This window comes from Microplitis mediator, chromosome 4 (genome assembly GCF_029852145.1).
Source record: "Microplitis mediator isolate UGA2020A chromosome 4, iyMicMedi2.1, whole genome shotgun sequence".
Lineage (NCBI taxonomy): Eukaryota > Metazoa > Arthropoda > Insecta > Hymenoptera > Braconidae > Microplitis > Microplitis mediator.
In genome coordinates, this window is record NC_079972.1 from 3503582 (window position 1) to 3518175 (window position 14594).

At 30.2% G+C, this 14594-nt stretch overlaps 1 protein-coding gene across 6 annotated transcripts; it reads right to left on the reverse strand.

Annotated features, from left to right (window-relative positions):
• Window positions 1–1272: 1272 nt before the first annotated feature.
• On the reverse strand, window positions 1273–13149 carry LOC130666469 (ATPase family AAA domain-containing protein 2-like). Of its 6 annotated transcripts, none has more exons than XM_057467485.1 (7): window positions 12851–13148; window positions 12390–12754; window positions 9772–12325; window positions 8522–8707; window positions 2601–2636; window positions 1571–2426; window positions 1273–1468 (listed from the first exon to the last, which is right to left on the reverse strand). In XM_057467485.1, the coding sequence occupies exons 2-7, from the start codon at window positions 12613–12615 to the stop codon at window positions 1391–1393; spliced, it is 3936 nt and encodes a 1311-aa protein (XP_057323468.1). In that variant the 5' UTR covers window positions 12616–12754; window positions 12851–13148; the 3' UTR covers window positions 1273–1390. The 6 variants fall into 6 exon arrangements, with proteins under 6 accessions (XP_057323468.1, XP_057323467.1, XP_057323466.1 ...); XM_057467484.1 differs by having other exon boundaries at window positions 12390–12759; XM_057467483.1 differs by having other exon boundaries at window positions 12390–12800.
• Between the last annotated feature and the right edge of the window lie 1445 nt (window positions 13150–14594).

Below are 14594 nucleotides of genomic sequence, written 5' to 3' on the forward strand. Positions count from 1 at the left end.
AGCCTAATTAATGGCAATTTAAAAAACATAGAAATTATTAACTGAATAAAAAAAAATATCTTAGTCATAGGTGGCTGCGGAAGCCATTTTTTAAGTGTAGTCTAAGCAGTTGATGTTAGAAGGTGCGACAATCGAATCTGTGCACTAATTATCATTTAAGTAAAAAAAATTAATTAAAAATGTATGTGTAGATCAATATTTAATTAAAATTTATTTAAATACACGTATAAAACATATTAAAATGAGTTTTGTTGCTAAAATTTTATGGTCAATAACTAGGCTCAATTTTAAAGGTGTGATCAAGTTGTTGACCCTCAAATTCTAACCTATTACGAACGAGGTTATCTATTTAATTACATGTCTATAAAATGTAAAAATAACAATATTTATAGTTTATTTTGTATTGAATTTATTGAAATTATGAATATTTATAGTTTTAGTAATTTATTTTTCATTATTTTTTATAATACAGGTTTAAATTGACATTTAATATTTATTTTTTTAAATAAAAGATTATGTTTAGATCTTGAAGGTATATTTTTGGAGTGATAAAATTATTGTAAAAATAATGTCAATTCTGATAGTATTTAAATTGTTATGACTCTTTAAAGTGTTAAAAAAAGTATGTATTTGTTATAATAAATATTTAATTTATTTATTCAAATAATAATTTTAGTTTATTTAAACTTAGTAAGTACTTCATAATTATGGTTTACTGTGAGGGTCAGAAACCGCGCCACTGTGACGGTCAGAAACTGCGATCTGAAGAATTCTGACGGTCAGAAACTGGGCCTCTGATAGTCACTTTTTAAAACGTCAATTTTAATTATTAATTCAATTCAAATAATTATTTTACACACATGACTTTATTTGACAAATCCTAAACTAGTCGATAAATTTTTTTCTTTCTAATCAAGTTAAATCTTACATTAACTCTTATAGTATAACCTCAACCGGCACTCTTAAAAGGTCAGAAACTGGGTCCCTTACCTTAAATGTCTATTCTATATGATGTTATAGATTATTTTGGTTTATAATTTATTTCAATATTTTTGAAACGATAAAAATCAGTCGTATACCCTTCGTCGTTCCGGTATTGGGACATTTACCTTAATGGAGTTCAAACTCTTTGCTTCACGTTCGAGGTGACAAGTTCTTCCAGTTAAGAATACTCCATCGTAAAAACTCATAAATAAATAGTAGTATTAAAAGATAATTATAAATTTCCATTGATCAAAGAGAACTAGTTGAAAAAAAAAGACACTTTGAACGTTGATAATAAAAATTATAAATAATTTATATTAAAAATTTTTAATTTCGAGAACTCGAACATTCAATATTTTATTTATAAAATACGGAAATAAATACAGTGTTTAGAAAGTGGCAGACTTTAAATATCAGCATCTATTGTAGGTTCAGCTGTTTTGTTTGAAATATTTTTAAACCGTTGTAAATTTCTGAGCAAATCCTGAAATAAAAAATAATAAATTTTAATTTAAGTAAAAGACAATCGTGATTTTCCATTCCTATTTATCAATAAAAAATAACTATTAGATAAAATAATTCATACCTTTGGCAGTGATTTTCGATCATATGTGTGATCATACGAACTAACACATCTACTAAATTGTACGTAAATGTCACAAAGCTCTTCTATAGAAAGCTTACTCGTAACTTCCACGGTATATTTCCACATATTTTCAAGTTTTGTTTTATCAATAACTACAACAATCGTTTCTTCTAGTTTGGTTTGTTCATGATCACAGTCGACCGTTACAGGTAGATTATCTAATTTTTCACGTGGAAAAACTACATTCGGCTCGCCATTTTCCATCGATATTTGTTCATTTACCGTAGGTACGTCTGCATCGATTGATGATCGTTCATTAATGATTTCACAGTTAATACTATTTTTCACTTCTTTTGGGGTTTCATTTATGGAATCATTTTCCGATTCTGTATTATCATACAATGTAGCATCACCAATCAGTACTCTATTCGCTACGAACTCTTGGAATTTTTCTAAATCAACGTTTCGAATCCCATTGGTGGATGAAGCTGGACAAGGTTTCTCATTCAATTCCACTGTGCTATCATCCAACATAATTTTCTTTTTTTTCGTAACTTTTTTAACGTAACCACGAGCCCATGCAGGAATTTTTCGCTTCCTGGAGTTGACTTTTCGACCGTTCATTACTACTGATCCACTTGGGCTCAAGAGATTGTCTTTTTTATCATTTTTTTCATCAATATTAAAACTTTCATTTTTTACATATTCATTAATCGCTTTTTTTGTCAGCATTCGATTTTTTGATATTTCTCTACATTTATCTTCGAAATCAGAATCTAACTCAGCTTTTATAAGAGCATATGCATGATCACGTAATGAACAAGCCCGATGACGTATAAGTTTATCAGCTGGATCTCTGTGAAAGAAAAAAAAATTACATTGAGAACTTTTGTTTTTATCAAATTATTAGTTTCTCGAATATGACGAGGCATAAAATAAAAAAATGATGAATTTCTATTTGATTTATGCTTCGTATAGAATTATGTGATTTATAAAAGACATAAGGAATCGGAATAACAGGAACGACTACCTCTTTAAAATTCCAAAAGAAGATTTATCACGCAAGCTAAAGGGAAAACATACGAGCTTATCAGTACAGTAAAATATTTTATTTAAATTATATGCTATATGATCATTAGACTGTTTAAAAAAAAAAACGACTAAGGTAAAAGCACCAATTTTTGACACTACAAGAGACAAGATTGTAATTTCATTTTTTTACCATGCTGACGATTAATATTATTAACATTGTCTCAGTTAATCTTTTAACTAATCGAATTCATGCTTTCTGATGAAAAAAAAATTAAATTTACAAATTAATTTCAAGTGATAAAATAAATAATCCGGATACACCAATTATTGACAGGTTAAAAACTTGACTGATTTAACTACTGACATGCTGTTGCTCTAATTATTGACACCCATAATGCACATGTGTCATTAGTCTGTAGAACTAAATAAAAGAAACGAAGTCTCCAAATAAATGCTAATTTATTAATTAATATTCAATTAATTGGACGAGTTTTAAACCCGGAATTATTCAAAATATTTTTTAATTAAACGAAAATTAAAATCAATTTATCACTTTTGTTATAACCATTTAATAGTAAGTATATGACAGCGTGGGTTCGCCGGAATTATTAAGGTTTATAACGGACTTGTGTTTAAAAAAAAGACGTTACGGCGTTGTCTACTAACCTGTCGAAATATGAGACACAACTTCAATATTACGTACTAATTATTGACATTTACTATTTTAAAATTAAAAATCATAAAATTTACTGTAAATATATCATATTGTTAATTTTTCATATTTTATTTCTTTATAAAAAAAAAGTTGATGTGATTAGATGGAAAAAATAATTAAAAGTCATCGTTTGAAACGACTGCTTTTCTAACCGGAATAGTTAAGAAAATTGACGCCCACAAGCTGTTTTAAAGGCACGAATAAACTTTATTTTTTTTATTAATAAATGTTTGATATTTTTCATTAACAATAATTTTTTAAAAATTTTATAATTTTAAAGATTGTTAAAAATGTATACGATTATTATTAATATAGCTGGTAGTTGAATATTTCTTAAAATAAGATAGGGTCAATAATTAGAACTTTTACCTTAATTTTTTTTTTTCTTAATTACATCGAAGATAATGTTAGAAATAATGAAAAAAATACTGTTAGAGCTTGAGCTGTTAATATTAATATTTAGGTGTGCCGCATCTCAAATTTCTATTTTCCATTTAAATAACATGGAAACGAAATTCTTTTGCATTTTGGAATTTTATAGTTCACGGTGGGAACAATAGTTTAAAATGTTCAAGATATTGGGAACTGACAAATTGGCTCACGCAGTCTGGTAAAAAAAAATCAAACTAATGATAGCTTACACAGTTAAGTAAATGCATGCTGTTAACATCATCAATAAATTTTATACAACAAATTATTAAGAAATAAAAATTTTAATAGAAGTTAGAATATTTAGAGAACGTTAAAAGTAAAAAAATTGAGTATTTTGTGCAGTAAGAAATTGTCGGAGTAAAGCAAATAAAAATTTTAATGCGGTTTTCTATAAATTACCGGAGGCTGGTGATCGTTCAGTGTTATTAGAAAATTTTTTTGATAATTTGGATAGAGTTGATAAATTAAAAGCGTGGAAGAAGTTATTGAAAATAAATAAAGTTACTCTTCAAATGAAAGTTTGTTCCTTATATTTGAAAAAAAAACCGATATATATATTGCAGATACGTTTGTAAAGTTTAACCTAAAACTTAAAAACTGAAAATGTTATTTTTGTTTTTTCAAGTAAATAAATATTAATTATAATAATATTTTTATTGTTCTGTAATTTTTTAAATTTTTGCATTAATTTCATGGAGTTTTCTTTCATATGAGACGTTTGTACACAAAGCGCGGTAACTACGATCACATATATGTCATTTTTTTCGCGGTCTATTCCTCATTTAATTAAATAGCCGACAACCCTGATGAAAAGAAACGATTCAAATCAATTAAAAAAATCGGTCTATCAGTTGACCCGGCGGGCCAGCCCCAAAACTTCCCGCTGTTTTCGAGCTCAAGAACCTCGAAAACATTATTGTGAATACATTTTCGAGCTGTTCGAGCTCGAAAATACGTTTGTGTGCTGTTGTTTTAAAAAAAAACGTTTTTTACAATTTTTTCTCCAACGATTTCTCTCAAACGAATAAACCGATTGAGACGGTTGAGGTGGCAATCGACGCGTTTTATCAAGTTTTAAAGCTGATCAAATTTTGAATTCGATTTATCGAGTCGTTTTTGAGATATTTCAGAAAAAATAAAAAAAATTTTTTTTTTAATTCTTTCGACAACGGTTTCTCTTGAACGAATGAACCGATTTTGATGGTTGAGAGGGCATTCGACGCGGCTTATAAAGTTCTAGAGCCCAGTCCATTTTGGAATCAAGCCATCGAGCACATTAAAAGTTATCCAAAAAAAACATTTTTGAAAAAATTTTATTTTTGGAATATCTCTGAACGAGCCCTACCGATCAAGCTCAATTTTCTTACAGCTTCAAGATATTGACAAGCCGCGTCGAATGACACCTTAAAGTTCAAAATCGATTCATCCGTTCAAAAGATACAGGTATTTACATACGTACGTACATACATACATACATACACTCGGACATCATCTTGAAATTAGTCAGAATAGCTTCCTAGGACCTCAAAACGTCGACATCCGATGAAAATTCGATTTTCGTAAAACGGACCAAAACCAATAACTTCCCGAATTTTTGAAAATTTACAATTTTCTTAGCGGGAAGTTAAAAATGGAAACTTTAATAAGCAATTGAATAGTATATTACACACCGAGGGAAGTAAAGTAAGAAATGTCTCAGATCACATGTAATTGTTGGCCGAGGCGAAGCCGAGGTCAACAAACATGTGATCTGAGGCTTTCTTATTTACTTCCCGAGGAGTGTATACTATTTTTCTCCTCGACGGAGGCGGAAAGCGGCAACTTCGTTTTGCACAGCGGGACGAAAGTTGACGCTTTCCGCCCGGAGGTGAGAAAAATCATTTTCATGATACCAGCATCGAAACTTGAAGTTTCAGTGTCTTACAGCCCGTCGAAACAAGCTTATTTCAAGCCGATGCTGCAAACAATTGCTAGCGAATTCGTAATTCAAAAATACCTTCATACAGCGGGTAGAAACAATTGTGTTTCTTCCCGAGGAAAGGAACACAATTGTTTCTGCCCGGTGTGATTTATATTGTATATTCATTTGCAGCCTTATTACTTTCATTTTTTTACTTGTCACTTCGGTTTACTCATTTCATTTTTTAAATGACAGTTTTAATTAACGAAATAAAATTATCAACAAATGAGTGAAAATAATATTTTTGTCTTATTTACTATTTAATAAGTGTCTGTAAATCACAGATTTCTCATTTCCTAACAGTTCTCCGCATCGTTGGCTAAAAATTAACTTGTTTCTTACTGGCTGCTGACACTGAATCTTGAAGTTCCGATGCAGGTAATTGTGAAAAATATAGTGTGACTCAGGATAAAACACGATTTTAGACTGCGGGTGATGTCAGCCAACCTCATCCTAGTCTGAAATCGTCTTGTTTCATCCCTTGTTATACAATATACTATTAAAACGATTCGAAATTAATAAATCGAATACTTTTAAATCTACATTGAATCTACATCAACAATTAGATTGCATTAAAAAAGATTCGAAAAATCTAATAGAATTGAATCGTTTTAAATCTACTTGGATCAACAAATAATAATTACAATTTATCGATTTAAAAAGATTTAAAACGATTCGAAAAATCTAACTTCGAAGCTTGAAATCTCTAATTTCGATCGGTTTAGCTGAAAAAATTTTCCACGGCTTGTAAACTCTTTAAAGAAAAAAAAAAAAAAAATTTGAAAGATTTTTGTCTCGCGGTATTTCTCACAACTGCACGACAGTCGTAGCTCTAAATAAATTTTGATAAAAATATATCGAAACTAGAGATTTCAGGCTTTTAAATGCTTTTTTTTCAAATGTCGATAAGATTTTTTTTTTTTACCAAGTTATAGCTTTGCGAAAATCACTTAAGAAATTCTATAATTTTTCCATTCCTTCGATTTTTTACATGAGTGTATTTAAATTACACTTAATATATAAATTATATATACTAAAATCGACCAAAAGTTAGCTATTAAAAATATACTTTTTATGCATATGTTAGATATATTTTTTTATATTTCTTTAATGAAATTTTTTCGTTCCGAGAAATTTAAATTTCTTCAAAAAAAAAATGTAATATTGCCACAAAAAACTAACACATTTTTCTTCTTGAAACAAGTGAAAATTTTTCTAAGCATCAAAACATGTTGACTTCAGGCCAAAAAATTTTGATTCAAGATAAAAATTTCAAGATAGTTATTCACTAGGTGCAAGAAAATTTTTATTTTGCGAATCGTTAAAATTATAATTTCAAAAGTATTCGTAACAATTCGAAAAATTGAATCGTTTTGAATTGTTTCAAGTCGCTTTATGAATCAGAAATTCAACTATTAATTGTCGATTCAGAAGTATTTAAAACTATTCGAAATATCAAATTATTTTAAATCTTTTTTAATCTTTTTGTGTATGTCAATTAAAAAATTTTTCTTTTAATTGTTTTTAATAGATTTGAATCGTTTCTTTCAATCAGGGAAATAAAATTCGTTCGGGATCATGTATATTTTTTTGTTCTGGATTTTTACTCGTCCAAGATAATTTGTCTATGAAATTTAATAACATTTCATTTATTTACCCTACTATCACATGAATTACGCATTTAACTGTGTAAGCTACTATCCATGTTTTTTAAGCCACGCCTCCGTGTCCGCGCCACTATTCTCATGAGAAATTTGACCCTCTACAAAAAAGGTCTCTTACAATATTTCGATATTTTTATTTCTTCAAAAGTTATTCAAAGTTGGATTAGTAATAAATTTTTACATTTTTCCAATTTTTTGACGTAACCATCAACTTTGTGGGAAAATTTTATAGGACATTTTTTGTGGAACATTTCATTTTCTACAATTTATCTTTGTGAAAATTTTCGATATTTCTTACAATTCGTTAGTTATTTGCATTTAACTGAATTTTTTTTTTAATAATCATAAGTTTATTGTTCAAAATTATATTACTCGAACTATTAGAATTTAAGTCTAAATAATCTATATTATATTCTATTTTGTAACTAAAAGATTAAGGTTTTAAATAAAGAAAGTTTTATTTAATTTCATCGCGCACGAGTTAAAATATAATATAATTATTATCAAATCGTTCCGGTATTGGGACATTTACCTTATTCAAGAAAATTTTTAGTTAAATGCAATAAACTTACGACCTGTAAGAAATGCCGAAAATTTTCGTAGAGATAAATTGTAGTAAATGAAATGTTCTACAAAAAATATCCTATAAAATTTTCCCATAAAGTTGATGGGTGCGTCATAAAAATGGAAAAATGGAAAAATTTATCATTAATCCAACTTTAACTTTGAATAACTTTTGAAGAAATAAAGATATCGAAAAACTGTAAGAGGTCTTTTTTGTAGAGCGCTAAATTTTCCATAAGAATTAATCGTGAACTTTTTAAAGTATTGTTTCCACTGTGAACTATAAAATTCTAAAGTGCAAAAAAATTTTGTTTCCATGTTATCTAAATGGAAAATAGAAATTCGAGATGCGGCACCTCTTAATGTTAATATTGAGAGCTCAAACTCTCACAGTATTTTTTTCGTCATTTCCAACAATATTTTCGGTATAATTAAGAAAAAAAAATTAGTCGTTTTTTTTAAAACAGTCTAATGATCATTATCACGACTTTCCCTTTTTTTTCTTTGTAGTTCATAATAATTAATGAGTAATTTTATAACCGTAAAATTTACGGTACAATTATTTAGATAAAAATATTTCTTACCTATCAGGATTATACTCAAGTGCATTCTTGCAAATGAGATCGATGTCATCGAGAAAATCACGAGCGCATAAATAGCAATGCATGTCGATCTTAGTCATCATAGTCTCTAAATCCATTGGTTGTTTTATGATTGCATTATAATCTGGCACCTCTTCTGTATCAACCGGTTTCGTAAACATGAAAAATCTGACAAAACAATTAATATTTTAAACATTTTTTTCGAAAATTAAGGTAAAAGCACCAATTACTGGCAGGGTTCCAAATATTGACACCCTATCTTATTTCGAGACATATTTAATTACCTACTACATTAATTATAATCGTATCAATTTTCAAACAATCTTTATAATAAGAAAATTAAAAAAAAATTATTGTTAATATAAATATCAAACATTTATTAATAAAAAAAATAAAGTTTATTCGTGCCTATTAAAACAGCTTGTGGGCGTCAATTTTCTTAACTATTCCGGTTAGAAAAGCAGTCGGTTCAAACGATGATTTTTAATTATTTTTTCCATCTAATCACATCAACTTTTTTTTTATAAAGAAATAAAATATGAAAAATTAACAATATGATATATTTACAGTAAATTTTATGATTTTTAATTTTAAAATAGTGAATGTCAATAATTAGTACGTAATATTGAAGTTGTGTCTCATATTTCGACAGGTTAGTAGACAACGCCGTAACGTCTTTTTTTTAAACACAAGTCCGTTATAAACCTTAATAATTCCGGCGAACCCACGCTGTCATATACTTACTATTGAATGGTTATAACAAAAGTGATTAATTGATTTTAATTTTCGTTTAATTAAAAAATATTTTGAATAATTTCGGGTTTAAAACTCGTCCAATCAATTGAATATTAATTAATAAATTAGCATTTATTTGGAGACTTCGTTTCTTTTATTTAGTTCTACAGACTAATGACACATGTGCATTATGGGTGTCAATAATTAGAGCAACAGCATGACAGTAGTTAAATCAGTCAAGTTTTTAACCTGTCAATAATTGGTGTATCCGGATTATTTATTTTATCACTTGAAATTAATTAGTAAATTTAATTTTTTTTTAATCAGAAAGCATGAATTTGATTAGTTAAAAGATTAATTAAAACAATGTTAAAATACAAATTCAATAATTTTAATCGTTAGTATGGTAAAAAAAAATGAAATGATAATCTTGTCTCTTATAGTGTCAATAATTGGTGCTTTTACCTTATCATATGAATAAATTAAAATATACTAACTGTCTATTTCGAGCTAATTTAGCACAAATTTCTCTGAGGAAGATTCTTAATTCTCGTAAGGAAACTTCCTCTTTTTCATACAACATTCTTTTTTCATCTTCAGTCAACTTCTTTGGTATTGGTTCAAGTGCCACAGGCAGCTCTTCAAGTTTTTCAACTTTATCATCAATTATAATAGGTGGTTGAAAGCATTTTTCCATAAACAATGATTTAAAAAATTCCAATCTCTGTTCAACAGAAGGATTTTTTATTGTATAAACTTCTCCTCGAGATCGACTGAAAAGGTTTTTTAACTGTGGAACTAAATCAGAATACGGTACATCACTTGTTGCGAGAATAAGAACCGGAAGACATGGGTCAAGAGTAGTAATTCGACACATGAAAACTGCTTTAACAGTTTCTGGCAATAATTGCCACCACTGATCGATCGAACGAATATAAATTATTGATGGTATCTTTCTCGAGGCTTCATTGAATACTTGAACGCATATTTCTTCTGGTGTTCTGGCACTTTCTGCAAAAAGTGTACTAACGTCCAACGGCTGAACAAAAACATGCTCCATTTGATAAAGCAGAGCTTGAGTTAATTTTGGACTTTGACCATATGACATACTGTCACACGTGACCAACATTCTTGGATGATTTAAACATTTGGCAACTTTTACTTTTGCAAGCGTAGAATTTATTCCTTGAGGAAAAATTATGTTAACTGCATTGATTAAGTCTTCAAGCGCCTCACCAAGAAGAGGAATAAGAAATGACGGTAATTTTCTGCTGACAGTGGGAGTAATTCTATGAGTAGATGGTACAAGAATCGATGCAGCTTCGATGAAATCTTGCTTTTTCACTTCAACTCGTTGGGGATCCAAGAGCAAACGATTGCTAGTCAAATAAATCTGAGGATATGTTCTTCTCAGTCCTTGTAATACTGCTTCTGTACAGAGAGCACGTAAATCTGATCCACAATAGCCGGTTGTCATTTCCGCTAATAGTTCTAGAAGTATATCAGAAGGTGGATTTTTCCATTTGCTGACATGAATTTTCAAAATCTCTAATCGTTCTTTCATTGCGGGGAGAGGAAAAAATAATTCTCGATCAAATCTTCCAGGCCTTCTTAAAGCAGGATCGATTGCGTCGATCCGATTAGTCGCGCCTATGACGATAACTTCACCTCGATCATTTAGACCATCCATAAGAGCGAGCAAAGTCGAGACAATGCTTGCATGAATTTGATCTTGTTTGGTACTTCTAACTGGAGCAAGGCCATCAATTTCATCAAAAAAAATAATAGATGGTTTCATCTGTTGAGCTTGTTCAAAAAGAAGTCGAAGTTGTCTTTCTGATTCTCCTACCCACTTAGATAAACAATCTGCACCTTTTCGCATAAAAAAAGTAACTTTCCTGTTTCCTTGTTGACTGAATTCATTAGCCAAAGCTCGAGCGATAAGAGTTTTTCCAGTGCCTGGTGGTCCGTAGAAAAGAACTCCTTTGGGTGGTGTAATATGAAACCGATCGAAGACATCCGAATACATCATAGGAAATACAACCATCTCTTTAAGACAATGAATGTGGGATTCTAAACCACCAACGTCACTAAATCGAATATTCGTATCTAACGTAATAGGATTTATATCAGCTTTTCTATCTGTTGGGCCACCTTGCGGTAAAGCATTTTGTCTCACTTTCTTACACTTTTTTTTATCATATCGTTGTGGTTCAGAATCACTAGAATCGTTTGAACTAGAACTTTTGCTTCTATGCTTACGCCGTCTCATTGAGTTACTTAGAACGGTTCTAAGTGCTCGTATTGAACGTCTAACCGGCTCTACAGTTGCTTGAAATCTATCTACAGTTGGTTTCTTTTTACGAAGGCTGTACTTTCGAGGGCCAGGTGAATCGGATGACTCACTCAAATCGCTGTCCTCTGATAACTTTTTATTTCGTTCTAATTGACGTTGTGATGCTCTTCTAGTTCTTTTAATTCGAGTATACATATCTTCATAACCGATTTCATTTTCCGAATTTCCATTTTCTACTTGTTTATCACTTTCGTGAGAGCTGTCTTCATTGATATTGGTTGACAAAACTTTAATCGTTTCATCTTTTTCCAACATACCACATAATCTCGTTATCGGGCCTTCTCTCGATCTGGCAGGACTGTCTGACTTTTGTGGCTCAGAATCTTTTTCATTACTTGCTGCCACAACTATTTTACTTCGATTTCCGCTTTTATATTTTGTTTCTTTCTCATTAGACTTTCGATCCGATCGATCTTTGAGCTGACGAAGATCTATTTCATCAATTTCTTTGTCGGTAGTCTTTCGGATTTCTCTTTCTCGTTCTCTATCAGCTCTGTTTCGAAGCTCCCGATTACTGAGCTCCTCTCTATTTCTGATGTGTCGCGGATTTTTCGTAGGATGATGATTTTCTCTAGATCTCAAAGGCATACGTTCTCGAATATCTCTTGGTCTACTGGGTGACTCCTCAGCCATTTCTTTGTCTGATGAAGAAACATGCTGTTGAAACATCGGATATCCTTTTAAAGTTTGAGTCCCTGCAACATAAATACAATAATATTTAAAGTTAATACCTAAAGTTAATCGATAAAGAAAACTTACCTAAAATCCAACTAGTATTCAAATTATCGTAAGTTTGCATTCTATTTCTCGTACTTCTTCGTACACTCAAATTATTCCGAGCTATAAGAGAGTTATTGCTAGAGTGTGATCGCAATGTACGGGCACTTTTAGATCGTCGTACATTATTGCGAAGAGAAGAATTGTGAGCACTAAAAATATCTTCATCGGAATCTATTGAGTCCATAGCAATATCGTCGTCAGACATATTGTAATATAAATCAATTAAACACTTTTATAAATTAACTCCAAATTGAATTGAATGTACAGTAAAATAACAACGATCATAAGCGATAGAAGCATTCTCAATTGGTAGCAATTTCCATAAAATGAGCTCCGTTGATCAACTAATCTTCAAGTGATGGAAAAATCAAGCCACTCATACTGTTATTACTGAGTATGAAAAATTAGTGAATAGAATAACATTATTTTTATTTCATTACCTTCGAGAGAAACAACGAAAATTGACATGTAAAAATGAAAGTAATGAATCCACACCACGAAATCCGAAAGTTAATTTAAAAGATATAGTTCGCAATAAAAACATTCCAGGGATAAAATAATGTGACACAAGCATAATACAAATACGTACAGTTTAATTAAATCACATTTAAAAGTTCATCATGAAGTAAATGATATCCAATTCACTGTTTTTTTATTCAACTTGAACTTAGTAGGTAACATAATAATAAAAAGGATAACTGAGTAACAAGATGCTTAAAGCTAAGCTCACATCACTGGAAAATTACACAAACTAACATTAAGTTGATACTCGGATGTTTCATGTACACACATGTTACGTTTGTTGCTCAAATCTAGGCGTGTATATCGGAACATAGCCTAAATATCACAAGCTCCCTTGTTGCAACCTTACCGTAAGTTGACTTCAAGCTACAGCCGTATTTTGAAGTCAATTTAAAGGAAAGTGTTGGAGAGCAAGCAGTTACCTTTAAGTTGACAATAAATGGTCTGTAATTTGAATTCAATTTGACTACAAGTGTTGTTAGACAATGACGTTAAGTTGATTGAAAGTTTCACTTCAAATTGACGGCAATTATTTCTGTCAAATTACATTCAGATGACGGCAGTTGATTTGCATCAACTTGCACGCAAGTATTATCCTGCCGAGGCTTACCAGAAACTTGTCGTTAAGTTCCCTGATAGCCACACTTTGCTCAGCAAGTTTCTGGTAAGCCTCGGCAGGATAATACTTGCGTGCAAGTTGATGCAAATCAACTGCCGTCATCTGAATGTAATTTGACAGAAATAATTGCCGTCAATTTGAAGTGAAACTTTCAATCAACTTAACGTCATTGTCTAACAACACTTGTAGTCAAATTGAATTCGAATTACAGACAATTTATTGTCAACTTAAAGGTAACTGTTTGCTCCCCAACACTTTCCTTTAAATTGACTTCAGAATACGGCAGTAGCTTGAAGTTAATTTGTGGTTAAGGACCTTAACAGCCACTTTAGCTTAAAATTGACAGTAATTTGATGTTAAAATTACCTGAAATCTGCTGCCCGAATTTGCCGTCAATTTCACAGTAAAATTTGAAAAGAAAAATTTGCAGTTAAGGCTGGGCTGTACTAAACGAATTTTTGAATTTTACTTTTCTTTTGATTTATTGATCAATTGTTATTATAGAAATTTTTATAGCTTCCGAAAAAATGTGTAAGACAAACTTTTTCGGAAGGTTTTCACCATTCGAGTGACGTAATTATTCAAAACGTAATTAGAAAAGTAAAATTCAAAAATTCCCCTATTAGCACAGTTTGCTTTAACAAAAGTTTACTTACAAAATTTTCCTTGAATTTTTCGTCAATTTTCCGTCAACTTCGGATTTTTCCGTTTTTGACGACAATTTATGTACAATTTGCAATACAATTTGACGTAAATTTACTACCCGAATTAGAATGCAAATTCACTTCAAAAGTTGACTAGAACAAAAATTTCCGTCAATTTTCAGGCAAAGATTTATATTAATTTATTGTGAATTTGACTTGAAAAATTGTAAAGTATTTTTTTACCTTCGTATTGTAGACATATTCATGTATAAATTTGCTCACCTTCTCAAATAGTAAGAATGAACATTACCGACTTTTTTTTTCTAGTAAAAAGTTACCTCTAAATTGAGCGAAAATTAACCGTAAATTTTTCTTTCGGACTTTTGCTGTCAAATTGTC